The sequence below is a fragment of the Callithrix jacchus genome, chromosome 7 (assembly GCF_049354715.1).
Source record: "Callithrix jacchus isolate 240 chromosome 7, calJac240_pri, whole genome shotgun sequence".
Taxonomy (NCBI): domain Eukaryota; kingdom Metazoa; phylum Chordata; class Mammalia; order Primates; family Cebidae; genus Callithrix; species Callithrix jacchus.
This window is the reverse complement of record NC_133508.1, coordinates 153,266,794-153,282,902: the sequence shown is the minus strand read 5'-3', so window position 1 is coordinate 153,282,902 and position 16,109 is coordinate 153,266,794. Positions and strand designations below refer to the sequence as shown.

General features: G+C 45.6%; 1 protein-coding gene across 3 annotated transcripts in view; it reads left to right on the top strand.

Annotated features, from left to right (window-relative positions):
- NGF (nerve growth factor) overlaps window positions 1–15,279 on the top strand; it is a 52,488-nt gene extending 37,209 nt beyond the window's left edge. For 2 of the 3 annotated variants that reach the window (XM_002751279.8, XM_035252551.3), the window contains exons 2-3: window positions 8,243–8,366; window positions 14,388–15,279. In XM_002751279.8, the coding sequence (XP_002751325.3) occupies window positions 14,400–15,125 (726 nt within the window). In that variant the 5' untranslated portion in view covers window positions 8,243–8,366; window positions 14,388–14,399 and the 3' untranslated portion in view covers window positions 15,126–15,279. The remainder of the gene's footprint in view (window positions 1–8,242; window positions 8,367–14,387) is intronic. The other variant, XM_035252552.3, reaches the window with a different exon arrangement.
- Window positions 15,280–16,109: the final 830 nt, after the last annotated feature.

The following is a 16,109-nucleotide window of genomic DNA, read 5'->3' as shown; positions in this document are numbered from 1 at the left end:
ACAGCCCCATGGATAGAAATACACCTAAGACCTCAAGAAGTTTGTCCAGCAGATGCCTAAACTTGTCCCAAGTCCCTGGATAACCAAGGATAAATTTGATCACGAGGACCTTCCATGTTGTATTCTCCTTCTGATTCACTTTTCCTGCAAGGCAGCAATTACTTGAGCAAAGGTGCTATTAACGTTACAGGGCCTGGCAAGTTTTCGCGACAGCTACAGATCACAGCACCCGACGAATGCAACCGTAGCTGGAGCCGTTTCCTCCCTCTGACTGCGACATGGCTGAAGAAAACGGATGGTTTCAAAAACAAATGTTTCAGTTTGTTACTGAGCATCTTTGTTTGCAAATGATTGCAGATAATCGCCCCACAGCTGCAGGCTGAGCGTTCTACAATTGCTGGGTTCCACTGAGCATGCGCCTGGCCAGCCATTCCAATCATGACTGGGACACAAAGTGGCGATTTCTTCCTGCCAGAGAGGGCCAGATCGGGGCATGGGATGAACAGGAGGCATCACTTTCTCTTCTGCACCCAGATCTGCCAGTAACTAGCTGCCTGATCTGGCCAAATGTCATTAATGATATTAGTAAGAATAGCTGACATTTATGTAGCACCAACTAAGTGCCAGGCACGGGGCTAACTGCTTATTCAGTGTACCCCTCTCAATAATCCAATATGGAGGGTATAATTGTTCTGACGTTTGAGAGAAGATGTGGAGGGGCAGAGAGGCTAAGTCTCTTGCTAAAGACTGAGAAGTATGGTGATTGTGTGGTGATTCAGAAGGAAAACTGTCTGCCCTCATCTCTGGAATTCCTAATTACCCAGAATATTCTGGGTCTCTAGAGACAGATGCTCTCTGTTGGTCTCTCGTTAGCTCCTAAGTAAATTTCCCCAATGCAGAGTTTTTATTTTGTTCATGCTGTCATGATCAAATAAACCCTCAAAAAAGAAACACTAGAAGATTGAGAATATTCTGAAATATAATTATATGAGAATCAAGTGACTTTAGAAAGGACAGCAGGTTTTCATCTCTCCTGACCTTTCCTCCTGAGATAATGAAAGAGCTAGACGAAATTCCTTAACATAAGCTCAGAAATGCCCGTCAAACAGCTCTTCATCAGTTAACCACCCTGACGGCATTCCAGCATTCCCCATCAGTCATGTGTGTCTCTGCATAGTAGGAGTCCACACAGTACTAAGAGAGTTAAAGCCACGCACAGGAGTAGCTAAAACAGCACAAAGCCCCCTGACAAACACACACATGGAAGTAAATTCTTCATTTCCAGCTCTTATCTTTGCCTCAGGTTACCTAGGATTTGCATGTGCTGCATGCCCGGGCAAAGCTGGGCTGAGTTATCTCTTTTATGCCTTGAGTCAGATTTTCTGGGTGTGAAGTCAGCAGACAAGCCAGGAAATGTCAGTGCTGAAGAGCAAGGGAGCTCAAGACGCAACAGCAGCTGTCACTCCAGAATGGTTCGGAGTGGGATGGTATCTGATGCGTCCTCAGACTTGGTTTCCCTTGGGATGTGTTTGGTGCTGACTGCTTGTGATCCATGTTTTCTTGGATGCAGGTTGGTTGAGGTGCAGCGATTTTTGTAGTGAAACTGAAGTCCAGCTGCTCAAACAGAAATGGCTTCATCTAATGGACACTTTAATGAGTAAGGGTGGCATTTCACTTCAATCCTTACATTCAAGTCCCATGACTCATCCCTTATCCCTCCTTAATTGAAGGATGGACTGCCTGACTTTTTTAAAGCACTAGAATCCCATGTGTCAGATGAGCTGGTATATTTCCTGGTCTTTTTCAGGGCTATGAATCTTTACCTTGTCTTAATTTCTGAAGTTACATCTGAATCGCATTACAGACTTACGTGTTGTAACATTTCTTGACCTATTGCTTAGAAAACATACCACACACTAAGAGGAAAATGCTAGCTCAAGAAAAGCTGAGGACATTTAATCCTATAAAGCAAATCGAATACAAGGCTTGGATCTGAGTTAACATTCACTGGCGCCGTTTTGTTTTCTTTCAAGCGTTCAATCCTAGGTGGTCACTCAAGGTCTGCAGTAGCTTGGAGACTTCCATAGGTGGGTTATGATTATATGTGAACCTTGACTCCTACCAACCTGAGAGTCTTTGTTGTTCCCAGTACTGCTGTCTGCTATTAGTCCCAATTACGGGAACGACAGACCAGGGAATGGCCAAAAGCATCACTGAAATAGATCTTTTTGTGTGTGTGGTTTAAGGATCAGCCAGTTGGAACCAAGGAGATGTTTTCTTAGGGTCTCAGAAAAGTTTGAAAAATTATCAGATTGTTTTTGGCACTCAAATGCAGATTATAAATATATTACTAGCAGTACTAAGCTGATGAGCTATACTACAAGGACTATTATTTAGCCCTACATTCTTGCAAAAATATTCTGCCCTCAACTCTGTAACGGAAGGCTGCTGTGTGTTTAGATGTCTTATCTTCTACCACATTAATGTTGCTGTAATTACTCACACTTTGAAAACCTCCCTGGGGTGCGGGCAGTCATACAGCTCATGAATTTCTCCAGTCAGGTAAACATGCGGATAGTGTTTCACCACGCACAATAGAAGGCCACTCTCATTCATAGCGAGTGCCCTTTGATTCTGAAGTTCAAGGTCAGCCAACCATAACTGCTTCTTCCTACAGCTGTCTGACTCTCCCGGGAAGTGCTAGAAAGGGTTTTGTAATTTACCCACAAATTTTCCAAAGAGCCATAGGACAATTTCTCTTTTAGGCAAATGTGCCAGGGCGCTTTAGAATTGTCAACACTGAGACTTTTCATCAGAAAGAATAGCAATTTCACCGAACCTTAATGTCTTCCTAAGTCCTTGGTACCAGATGTATTATTTTCCTATTGGATGTGCCAAAACCACTAGATAGTTAAAACACATCACATCATCTTGAAATGGCTAAAGTTGGTTTTTCCCCCCCAAAAAGAGCTCCTTGTCAGCAAGCCTCATGGTTGTATTTCATATTAGAAAATATTTCAAATTTCTTTCCCCATTGTGAACAGATTCAGAGTAAGAGCCAACAGAGAGAGGGCGAATTGAGGGGAATGGCTACAGCCTGGAAGATCACAGCAGTCTCACCAACAATTATTCTTATTTCCTCAACATGTCCTTCATCCAAGACATTCCTAGTGAGTTTCCCTACTCACAGAGCTCTCCTGGGTGGAAACTAGGAGAAAGGGGCTGCAGCCGCCCCAGCATCTTTGAGGTAGTGATCGATTTGGCTATTACCAAATAGTGGGTGGGTCTATTATTAAATCCAAGGACCATGTGCTGAAATTTTGAATACCCAAGATTTGAGGATACTTAACCAAAAAGGCCACTCCTCCCATGTGCTCCAAAGCAATGGCTAGTCCCAAGACCAGCTTGCACCACATCGAAGATGCCAGGGCAGCTGCAGTCCCCTTTCTCCTAGTTTGTACCCAGGAGAGCTCTGTGAGCAGTAGGAATGTCTTGGATTAAGGACATGTGGTTGAGTGTATAAGAATAATTGCTGGTGTGACTGCTGTGATCTTTCTGGCTGTACAAATTCCCCTCAATTCTCCCCTCTCTCTGTTAGTCCTTACTCAAAGTCTGTCCACAATGGGAAAAGGAATTCAAAATCTTTTCTAGTATGGAATATAACCATGAAGTTTCCTGACTAGGAGCTCTTTTGGGGGGAAAATCAACTTTGGCCATTTTGAGATGATTTGATGTGCTTGGTAATGGTCTTAATAATGGTCAATAATAGGTAACACTGAAGAACATTTTAAGTGGCATGCAAGGAGTAAAACAAACAAAAGCCTTCCAATTCACAAATGCCAATGATATCTAGACAATTAGAGCGTGGGGCAGTCAAGAAAGACAGGAACAACATTCCCGAGAGAGTTTGCCAACTATATTCTCAGACCTTCTTGTGGCTTATAATGTGACCACATCTGCACTTTATGTTTTCTGAGATATATTAATTTATTGATAATCTGTCTTAATTACTAGCTCATCAAAGACAATTCCAAACTTCCCATTCATCCTGTGCAGCAGGGGTCCCCAGCCCTGGCTTTATATTGGGATCACCTAGGGAGCTTTACAAATTTCTGATGCCCAGGCAGCCCTCCAGGTGAATGAAATCAGAATCTCTGAAGGTGAGACACAGGCAGCAGGAGTGTGGAAAGCTGCCCAGGAGATTCCAAGTAGAGCCAAAGTTGAGCACCACTGCTGTGGTTCAGGGACAGAGGATTCAGGGATAGCAGAAAGGGGGCGCCAGGGAGGCAGATAGAATGCCCCACAAAGTCTGGGCATTAGATGGATTAGTGGGACTGGTGATTGACAGTCATCAGGTTTCAATAGCTGTGGCTAAGGCCCATTACTCCCTAACAAGCAATCAGAAGAGTCACAGAGAGTTTCCTTAAACTATATATTAATTGGATTTTGAACAATTTGCAGTTAATCTAAGCTTTATGGCTGACATTGACCAAAATATTACGGATTAACCTCAGGGGTCTGAAGAGCCCTCTCTCCTCTAGCTCTAGCAGGACCAGGCTGGTTGGACATGGGTCCTGAGATGATAAATCCTAGGAGTATGGTCTAAGAGAGGGAAGAAGCTCACAACATACGTTTGACTATTGTAATGAACAGTCGAGCAGGTGGTCCGCAGCAGTGGACTGGCTCTGGGTTGGAACTTTGTCTTGGCGCTGTATCCTTCACCCCATGAGGAGGTTGCATTTGGAGGAGAACAAAGGTGGAAGCCCTAAAGCAATGGTTCTTAAACTTATGTGACTATCAGAATCACCTGCAGGGCTGGTTAAATCACAGATTGCTGTGTTTCATTCCCAGAGTTTCTGATTCAGTAGGCTTGTGGTGAAACCCAAGAATTTGCATTTCTAACATGTTCTAAGATATTACTACAATACTGCTGTGAACCACACTTTGAGAATCACTGCTTTGAAGCATGAAACCCAGGACAGGACAGGCTCTAGAAGAGGTACACAAGACTCTATTCGGATTCTTTTGTGCCCTATAAGAAGGAATAGAACATGATCCTAAAATGAGCTGGTATTTATTTTCATGCATTTATCAAAAGTGTGAGAGCTGATTTCTGTTTAAGTGATTACCCTCTGAAAACAGACAGGGTTTTAAAAATAGATCCGCATTTGGGTTGTTTGTCCCAATGCCTTTGCATTAGAAATCTGTAATATTCAAATGGGATTTAATTTTAGAGCCCCAACCTTCATTAGCATGAGGCTAAAAAAATGGCAATAATATTTATAAAAGTAATTTAGAGTTTCAGTATTGTGGACAGGGAATTTCTCTCTCCAGTAGCAAACTGCTCATCAGAATAAGAGAACGCCAAAGGCACAGGAGATGCTGGGACATGGTTTCAAATATAGCAATCAGACATCCAAAGTAGATTGGCAGAAGACCCCGGCCCTGGCGTGCACCAAGGTGACTCGGTCCAGAAACTGCAGATACAGGGCCAGGGAATCTATTGTGGTTGGCTTACTGTAAACACCCTAAGAATGCAGATCTTCCCAGGAATTGTGAAATTTTTTGATTTAAACCAAACTTCGCTCTTCTTCTAATATCCAGATTGGAGGCCATCCTAGCTTGTAGTGGAATATCCAGAATATTTCCAGATAAAGTCACTATTACTTCTCTGGTCGCTCCGCCGATTAAAAGCAGAGGCTTTTTGTGTCCTATAGGAACAATTACAGTGGGCAGGCCTCAGCAGTGAGCATTGCAAGTCTATTAGCACCTCCTGATGTGTAAAGCCAATTCCATGCTCCTCTCCCCTCCCCTACTCCTCTTGCAATGCCATGGTGGACCTCTACCCAGTTCTTGAACTCTAGGGTCTTCCCTTCCCTTCTTCCCTAATGAGCTCCTATTCATCCTTAAGAATGCTGCTCAGATGTTACCTCTTCTATGAACACATTTCTGACTAGTCTTGCCAGATAAAACCGATTTCTCCTTCCTCTGTGTTTCCATCTCATGTCACATATATATCATGCTTATCACACTGTATTTTAAATATTTGTTTATATGTGTTCCTTTTCCTATCTAGATTACTTGCTTCAGGAAGTTTAGGGTTATGTCTTATTCTTCTTCATGTCCCTCCCACCTACCACCTAATGCAGTGGCCAGCACAGGACCTGCAAGTTTAAGTGTTTAATTAATGAAATAAATGAATCCCGATTTGGGAGTGAGAGAAAGCACTACTTATGCATCCAGTAGCAATGCAGCCTGGAAAACATTCAATGTCATCGACTCTCAGATGATCAGAACCAAAGGGGACCTTAGTTGTCACCTGTGCCAGCTTCTCATCCTATAGAGGAGAAAACTCAAAGATGCTTAAAGATGCCAAGCAAGCCACACAAGGATCAGAGAGAACTGAGTCAGCATGTAGGTGTGTGGGCTCCAGCCTGCAACCTCCCAGGCTTAGCCAGACACCCAGATGAAGGGTTTATAGACTAGATGGGACCATCTTTCCCTTGAGTAATGGGACCAGATAATGCCCACCTCTTACCCTGGGGACATGCCATTCTCCCTCTCCCATGCTAAGTCCAACCTGGGAAAGCATGAAGGCGTTCTTTGTCACAGAATGTAACCCTTTAAAAGAGTGTTTCAGTATGACTTTTTATCTCTAGCCTTCAACCCCAATTGAGTATTGAAAGGTTTTTCTTGTGCTTTCTGGGAAAGGAAGAAGAATAGAGACATCCAAGAGCTTAATTTCATGATTTCTAGTGGCTTGAAGACCACTTCAGAGGCCCTTGCTACTTCTCCTGTTCTCCAACTTCTCTTCGTGGTTAGAGTCTGGGGAGCTGTGGTGGCTTCTGACATTTGTTTTCATTGCACAAGATGGGAGAAGGTTGGAGGAAGATAAGTGGCGGGGATCCACGCTGGAAAAAGGCATCACAGGGAGAGGACTTTTTGGAATTGAAAAGAGAATATGGAAAGGAAGCTGAGATGTTACTCTAGAACTTTGTTGGGAGGGCATCCCCGCCCTACAACAAATTCTGTCACAGACACAACCATTCATTCATTTGTTCATAAATATCACCCTCCTATTCAAAGCCCTCCCTCCCTTCCTGACGTCCTGAGGATAAAACCATAGCTCCTTGCTGTGTCTTCGTAGACTGGCTCTTTCTGGATCTCCAGCTCATTTTCTAGGTCTCATTCCTTCATGTTCATAACCTTTGACTTGTTCGGGGCCTTTGCACTTGTTCCTGCTGCCTGAAATGTTCTCTCCCTCATTCCTTCTCATCCTCCAGATCCCGACATGGAGGCCATCTCCTCAGAGAACTCCTCACCGAGCGTCCTGTCTGTAGTGGCCCCTTGATACATCCTGCAGTTGCCTTCAATCATCAGACCCTGTGATTGCCTTTACGGCATATAAAGAGTCTGGAGACAGCTTGCTTATTTACACAAGACTGTAAGCTCCATGAGAGCAGAGGCCTTGTTGGTCTTATTTACTCCTGTGTCCTCAGCATGAAAAACAGTGCTTGGCATATAGCAGGTGCCCAGAAAATTCTATGAATGAATGAAGTGCCTACATAGATTAGGTTATAGAAGCGAGAGGAGAATAGAAACCTTCCATTGTTTCTAGAAACTACAGCCTAAAATTGATTTTTTTAAATCGTGTCGGCTCCATAGCGTCCAGTCCTGAAATCTGAATTTCAACACGGTGCTCTGAGGTTCTTCTCTGATTCTGTGACGCCTCCATACTCTCTCTCAAGTGGTCAGGCTGTCTCATTTGTCACCATTACTCATCCACATTTTTATCAAAGCACCAACTTGCTCTGAACCGTCAGGGCCTTTGCTTCTGTATAATGTATCCTAGGCTGGTTCAGCTTTGGATCTACTACAGCTGCATGTGTGATGTACTGAACAATTTCCACTTGGATGCTGGATCACGATCTGCTGGGGCAGGACTTTGGCGTGGGTCTAGAAACACCTGCGCTAGGTGCAAGATCAGCCATGGACTGTGTCCAGGCTGAACCCAAAAGGTATGGTGCAAGAGTGAGAGGCATGTGCCGCCACAGGACCATGAGAGGCCAGGACCAGGTAAATTTTGGTGGCCAAACTCTAGCTCCTTCCTGGGCCCTGATGCTGGTAAAATCCCAGAAATCAGGGAAATGGAATTTGTCCTATTGGCACATCCCTCCCCGCTGTGTAGGGAACAGGGAAGGTGGTGAGGTACCAGTCTAATGTCGGCTCTCCCCCTCCACAGAGTTTTGGCCAGTGGTCGTGCAGTCCAAGGGGCTAGATGGCATGCTGGACCCAAGCTCAGCTCAGGGTCTGGACCCAATAACAGTTTTACCAAGGGAGCAGCTTTCTATCCTGGTCACACTGAGGTAAGTGCCTAAGGGGCCTCTGCCTTGCCAAGGTCCTACCTCTGCAGCTGCCAGAAGCAGGGGACCCAAGTGATAGAACCTGAGAGGGCAAGACATACCCAACTGCTGAGCAGCAGGGGCCTGGAGATGCTGTCAGTGATACAGCAAATACAGCCCGCCTAGCCCACTCAGGAGAGGAATCTTTTATATCCTCAATTTGGCCCCACGACCTCCCGGGACATAGCAGGAGTCTAAGCTACATCAAAGGTCTAAAGTCACAGAACACAAGGCATTGAATAGACAGCATCAGTCAAACCCTCCACACAACTCTCTAGTTTGACTGAGCCGGGAACTTGTGAAATGGAAGGTTCGCAGCTGTTCTTTTTGCCCTGGGCCAGTGGAGTGGAGCGTTCAGATCCGCACACGGGAGGGCTGGCTATGAGTTCTATTTCTGCTTGGTGTGTGCCTGTAATGCAATTACTTAATCTTGCAACTCTGGTTTCTCATCGGTAAAATAGGAATAATATGGCCAGCCTCCCAGGCTTGCATAATGGTTAAATAGAAAATTATGCCCAGTAAATAATAATCATTATTTTCTCAGCTCATTCATGTTAAGGTATGTCTCTAAGAATTCAGATCAGTAGATCTGGTTCCCATTCATGCAGCCGGCACACCAGCCCTGCAAGAGTCCAGTGGCTCCCCAAGGTTCATTTTGTCTTCTACAAAGTTGAAGAATTAGGCTAGACTCATGGCTCTCAAAATGTGGTCCCCAGACCAACAGCATCAGCATCACCTGGAAACTTATTAGCAATGGAGATTCTTAATGTCCTCCTACCAGACCTGCAGAACCAGACGTTCTGGGGGTGGAGCCAAGAAGTCTATAGTATAACAAATTCTCCAGGTGATTCTGATGCCCTGAAGTTTGAGAGCCTTTGAACTTGAATCTCTGATGTACCTTCAAGGCCATGCCTCCTCCCAATAAATCCTGTCTGGGAGATACTAACAGAGGCTCTGGATTTTATTCTGTCAATGCCTCCCTCTGTTCAGCCCAGCCCAGGGCACCTCTTGCTGGGGAAATGAGGAGCCAGAGAATTCCTCTCACACTCCACACCAGCTCCAACCCCTAAGAGCATTCGAGCCTTTAAAACTGAAGACAGCAGCCAGTTAACATGTAGAGTGAAGGCCAAGCCACATACAACAAGAAATGACCCTTGACCCACTCTCAGAATGTGGCGAATGAGATGGAGGAGGAGGAGACTGGATTTCCTTGGCCACAAGAATTTCCTCTCTTGCCAAGTTAGTGACCCGGATTCATGTATCCAGCCTCTAGCTTGAGAATCACTTGCAGCTCTTCACATGGCTCTCTCTGAGGCAGGAATTCTCTCACTCCCTTCTACAACACACCTCCCCAGGCATGGCTGCCAAGCCTCCCAGTGCCATCAGGCCTCCTAGCCACAAATATTTGGGTCAGTTGCTTAGTTCTGTCCCGCAGCTTCATCGCCTATTCAGGTGAGGCAGAATCTTTGAAGATCATTCACCTAGTGCAAGAAGTTTCTTCTATTATCGGAGTACGTGAACTACTAGAAATCCGCAGAATGTACGGCTGGTTCAGGACAAGGCAAGAGGGCTGGGCAGCCCGTCAGTGGCTGGTTATAAAGGCATCCCAATGGGCCACCCTCTCTCAGTCATGGGTCTTCCGTTCTGGGTAGGAATCGCACAATTAAAGAGCATTCTCACATTAAATAGAACATGCTCCTTCACATGAGCCCCTAATCGCATCCTCCCTGCTGACCATTCAGCTTGCAGAGCTCTGCTTCATGAAGCCACACAGAAGGCTGTCATCTGTTCAGGAGAAAGGCTTCAACGGGTTTTTTAAAAAAATAAATAAATAAAACTTCTCCCCTGGTTCACATCAGCCAAAAACAGAGTTTTCTCTTCTAAACTGCATTATATCACTAGAACAGAAGATGCGCTCGATTCTTCTTTTATCTACTGATCATTTTTAATCGAGTTTTTTTAACTTAAAAGTTTATAGGAACACGCTCTCATGAATAAACTAAAATTTTTTTAAAAAAAACTTTAAACCTAAAATCCAAATGAGGGATATACTTGAGACATTTTCAAGTCTTAATGAAATAATCTGCTTGTGATACAAATCTCCATTGTGATTAAATGTGACCAGGCACCATTTGGCATCTTGACTGTGAGGTGAGAAGTAGTGTTCAGTTAAGAACTGAACTTTTGTGAAGTCAGTTCAGTCAAACCAGTAGATGCAAGGCAGAGTAGAGAACTTCGTAATGGCTTAAAATCAAAGCATATCATAGTGGGAAGATCCCTTCAACATTAGCACTTAATGGAGAATTAGGAAACACTGGAGGCAGGAGACTTGTCTATATGCTCACGGGTTCTTGGAGGTGGACTTACCTGGGAGTCAACAAAGATGAGTAGGAAACTTTGCTGCCTACAGGGCATTTGTCCTCTAGAAGGGAGGATAAGAGAGTGCAACTGCCCTAAGAGAACATAAAGGGAAGGCTTTAAGAGATAGAGAAGGGAGTTTGTCTCAGAATAAGAAAAAGCTCCCCGGTGGAGGTGGCATTGAAGTTGTTGAAGGACAGCAGGAAGGATTCCACCAGCAGAGATGGAGAGCCAAAAAGGCCCCGGGAGAGCAAGAGAACGTACCTGGAGGGGAAGAGTCTGAAACAGGGCAGTGGTGGGGAAGCCCAAGCGATGGACTGCCCCCAGGAGTTTTGTATGCCCGGAATGCAAAGTATGTGAGGGGAGTAGAAGGAGGCAGGATCCCAATGCCAGGCGGAGAAGTCCCTACTGGCTTATAGACAAGGGGCTTGGCACCAGCTCCTCTGAGCAGGGTGATATGATCAGAGCAGACTCTAAGAAGTTACCTGGGGTGGCCAGGGATAAGAGGTATTGGAAGAAGAGAGATGGGGGTCCAGGACATCAGGTGGGAGACTGTTCCCATTACCTGAACTAGGGGCCCACAGGTGAGAATGGAAGGGAAAGCACAGTTTCAAGAGAATGCTACCAAAACAGAACTGAAAGGGCCGGATGGAGGACAGGGAGGAAGAAGCAGAGCAATAAGGAGGGGAATGGAGATAGTGGATGAATGAATGATGGCTCCGTAACAGGAAAAGGAAACTGTGAGGAAGTGTGTTTAGAAAGATGAGGAGAGAGGATTAAAAGAGATGGCAGCTATGAAACCCATCGTCAAATGGTCCAAAATGGGGCTGCTACTGTTGTGTGCAGAGAAGGAAGACGGGGAGAAGACGATCCCAATGAGGATTATGAATATGAAGATTTTTATTTTGGATGTCTTCATTTAAAATGCCGATATCTATGGAGAATTGCCCTTAGGAAGCTGGAGGGCAGAAGTAACTTCAAACAACAGTTGATTAGAGATCCAGGTATGGGAGTCAATTGCACAGAAATTTCACCAAAGGAGAGACCATGAAGGAAGTGGGAACATCTGGTAATCGGAAATCCATCAAAACCCTTTTAGTCAATTATTTTCATTTCCTATCCAAATTCCAACAAGCGTTACTAATTTGGATATAAAGGGATGAATTTCAGTTTTCTTTCTTCTCCTTTAATCTACCTGATAAGAGACAGTATGTACTGAGAAGAAGAAAGAAATGAAACATGAAAAGGAGCAAAAGTAAAGGGCTTAGATTTGCTGCCAACTGAATATTCAGTTCTCTAAGAGTTGACCGGACACTTATCTGCAAGATCATTAGCCAACAGATCTGGTAATGGTCAGAATCCCCAGATATGCCATTGCCTCCTTTGCATGGTCAGCTGGAGAATTGGAGCAAACAGAAACATTCTTCAGAGAAACCAAAGAGAAAAGGATTTCAGCTGGAAATAGAATAAAAGCACAGTATGGAAGAGAAGAATGTGTTCCTTTAAAACAGTTTAGAAAAGCAGCATGTAGCTGTATGCACAAAGGCCAAAAGAAACCATGCACAGTGGTGGAAAGGCAGATGGCGGGCTTCTCTTGCCACTCCCCTTCATTCTTTCATTCATTCTCCTTACATTTTTTGAGTACCTACTACATGCCAGACATGGCAAATGGCCCTGGAAATACTGAAATGCAAATTGTCAGCTTGCAAAGCACTCTCAGGGAGACAGACGAGTCAGTGATTATCCTCATCCCTAGGAGAGGTGATGAGGTTATGCACAGACTGCCGTGAAGACAAGGGATGAAGTGCCCAGATATGCAGGTGGATGAGACAGCTCCACCCTCGAGCACCTCACAGTCAGGGTGAAACAATAAAAATGGCTTTGAAGGAAGTCTGAGAGAGGCAAAACCAGCAGTCGAAAGTACAAAAGACGAAGTGCTGGACTACAGAACACAGAAATAACTCATAATTTACACAAATTTTGTGAGCACCTACTTCATCCTAACAACTACTCTGGGAAATAGTGCTTTTGGTCTGCTTTCTGGCAGTGAGAATACTAAGGCGCTGGGAAATTAAGTAAGTTTTCTTCTGCTGACAGGTAGTGAAGTAGGAATCCAAACAAGGTTTTCTAAGCCCCAGACCCAATACAGAGTTCTTGTCATTACACTGATTTAGTAGGAGAGGACACACAGACACATCCACACCAACACATCTGCATATACAGTTATGCTATAGTGAAGTTCAGAATGGCAAGAGATCATTTTTGGTTGAAGTGATCTGAGATAAGTCTTTGAGGAATAGGTGGTATCTGGAAAGGGAGCAGAATGACCCATGAGAGTGGGAAGGAGAGATGAGAGAAAGGATAGAATTGGAAATCTGTAGAACACTCTTGCAGGTGATATTTATAATCCTACCAAGAAGATCTGTGGAAGCTTTACAGAGGAGCTAACATTGGCTACACATCCACAAGTGTGCGCAGGAGGCCGCAGAGGCCAGTGAGAGGCCCTCCGGGAGCGGAAGTAATTTCACAATGACTTGACCCAGTGGTGGGGATTATTTATGGGGTAATTGTAGTGCAGCATGGAGCCCTCTTGGGGACACAACCATCTGATCGATAGTCACCTAAGAACAAATAATAAAAAGAAAAGACATGTTTAAGAGTGAAAGAGGAAGGGAGGGAGAAAAGAAGGAAGGATGATGGAAGGACAGACTGGCTTAGTAAGGGGTCACCTTTAGATTCTATTTCTGGTTCAGTTTTCATTTGTGACTTCAATGTTTAGTTAATTTTCTGTAAATCAGTTTCATTATATGTGAAATAAATATGATAGATCCTAACGAAACTCACACTCATGAGAAGATAGAAGTGAACGCATCTGAGAAATATAAAAACACCACCGAAAGAGGAACTATTATGTGGTCCACACTTACATATGTGGGGTGGTGTCTGAAGAGGTACCTGGACCGAGATGGTCCCAGAGCCACAAGTTTCTTGCCACACATGATGCTTTGTGAATTCATAACAAGGGCTCCAAGTCACCAGAGCTTAGAGCTGACCCAGTGCACTGTCTGAAAGGGGATGTCCAGTGCTAAGGTTTCAAGACATGTCCCCAGCTGATCTTCCCAGTGCCTTCCCAGGGGTTTCAAAACTGTTGAGCAGGACAGCACCATCACTTCAAGGCACAAGCGCCAGGAAAAGGTGTCAAACTCTCCCCACCAGCCTTCCTGCTACACACATGGACACTTAACATCCCCCTCAGCTGCCTTAAGCTATCAGAGAATTCAAAGGATTCTGTGAGTGGTGTTTCCAAGCTCATACCAAACTGCCAGACAAAATTTCAGGGGCTCTGTCACTTCCTGGAAAAGCCCAGATGGGGCGACCACACATCCATACTGCCTGAGTCACCCCTGGCTTACGCCTGTTGTCCCAGCGTAGCCAGTGCTAGCACACCCTTTCATGCTCAGAAGTGCCCCTGTTTGAATGATTAATTCCAGGGCCTCCTTCTCCGTAGACTACCTGTTGAAACCTCTTTGTGAATCCCTTAGGAGGTCAACTCCGAGGGACCCAGAAAATCCCTTTCGGCTGCATGTAGTACTCCATGAAGTCACCCTCATTTCTTTTTCATTCCAGGTGCATAGCGTAATGTCCATGTTGTTCTACACTCTGATCACAGCTTTTCTGATCGGCATACAGGCGGAACCACACTCAGAGAGCAATGTCCCTGCAGGACACACCATCCCCCAAGCCCACTGGACTAAACTTCAGCACTCCCTTGACACGGCCCTCCGCAGAGCCCGCAGCGCCCCGGCAGGGGCGATAGCTGCACGGGTGGCAGGGCAGACCCGCAACATTACTGTGGACCCCAAGCTGTTTAAGAAGCGGCGACTCCGTTCACCCCGTGTGCTGTTTAGCACCCAGCCCCCGCCTGAAGCTGCAGACACTCAGGATCTGGACTTCGAGGTCGCTGGTGCTGCCCCCATCAACAGGACTCACAGGAGCAAGCGGTCATCATCCCACCCCATCTTCCACAGGGGCGAGTTCTCGGTGTGTGACAGTGTCAGCGTGTGGGTTGGGGATAAGACCACCGCCACAGACATCAAGGGCAAGGAGGTGATGGTGTTGGGAGAGGTGAACATTAACAACAGTGTATTCAAACAGTACTTTTTTGAGACCAAGTGCCGGGACCCAAATCCCGTTGACAGCGGGTGCCGGGGCATTGACTCAAAGCATTGGAACTCGTATTGTACGACGACTCACACCTTTGTCAAGGCGCTGACTATGGATGGCAAGCAGGCTGCCTGGCGGTTTATCCGGATCGACACAGCCTGTGTGTGTGTGCTCAGCAGGAAGGCTGTGAGGAGAGCCTGACCTGCCGACACGCCCCTACTCCCTACCCCCTCCACACTCTCCTGGGCCCCTCCCTACCTCAACCTGTAAATTATTTTAAATTATAAGGACTGCATGGTAATTTATAGTTTATACAGTTTTAAAGAATCATTATTTATTAAATTTTTGGAAGCATCCTGTGTGCTGACACTGATTATTTTTCTCAGTAAAATCATCTGCAAGTCTCAGGAAGATGCAGGGGGAATTGTCCGAAGAACCCCTGGCTCCTTCTAAGGTTCACCTGTAACCCTTACCCCACCGCTAGCCAGAGCTGCAACTTCAGGAAAGGCTAACTGGTTTCAAATATTAGCCTAAGCCAGGCATGATTAGCAAAGGAAGTCCGCTGGATTGCAGCTTTGTCCTACATTCCAGAGCTAAAGCTACCTAATCCCTGGATTACCTGCCCATGGCCTGGAAGCATGGGCCCTGGTCTCCTCCCTTGGGGAAGTTAGTGGAGCTTCATCAGAAGGCAGATCACCACTGGGCATGGGGCAGCCCTGGCCTCAGAGGCCCAGGCTTAGTCCTGCAGGGGCTTGATAGACAGGAAGAGGCTTGCACCAAAAACCTGTGCGCTGCTCATGTGTAGGGGGAGATGTGCTGCCTGGAAAAGTTGTAACAGAGTAGTCTCACGAGTCCTGTCAAAGGAGATCTGGTTTCATGTTCAGCTGGTCTTAGTACTCATGGCCACTCCTTGGTTTATCCCTCAGCAGCCTCCTGCAGAAAGGCTTCATTACCCCAAGAAAACATTAGCACCTCTGACACTCTTGCAACCCACTAACAGCCACAGTAGCAACTTCCCAGGGCCCCAGCATCAGCCCGCAGCCAGGGAAGCCAGAAACGCGAAAGAACTTCCGAAACTTTTCTTTTCTTTTTTTTTTGAGACGGAGTTTCGCTCTTGTCACCCAGGCTGAAGTGCAATGGTATGATCTCAGCTCACTGCAACCTCCGCCTCCCGGGTTCAAGTGA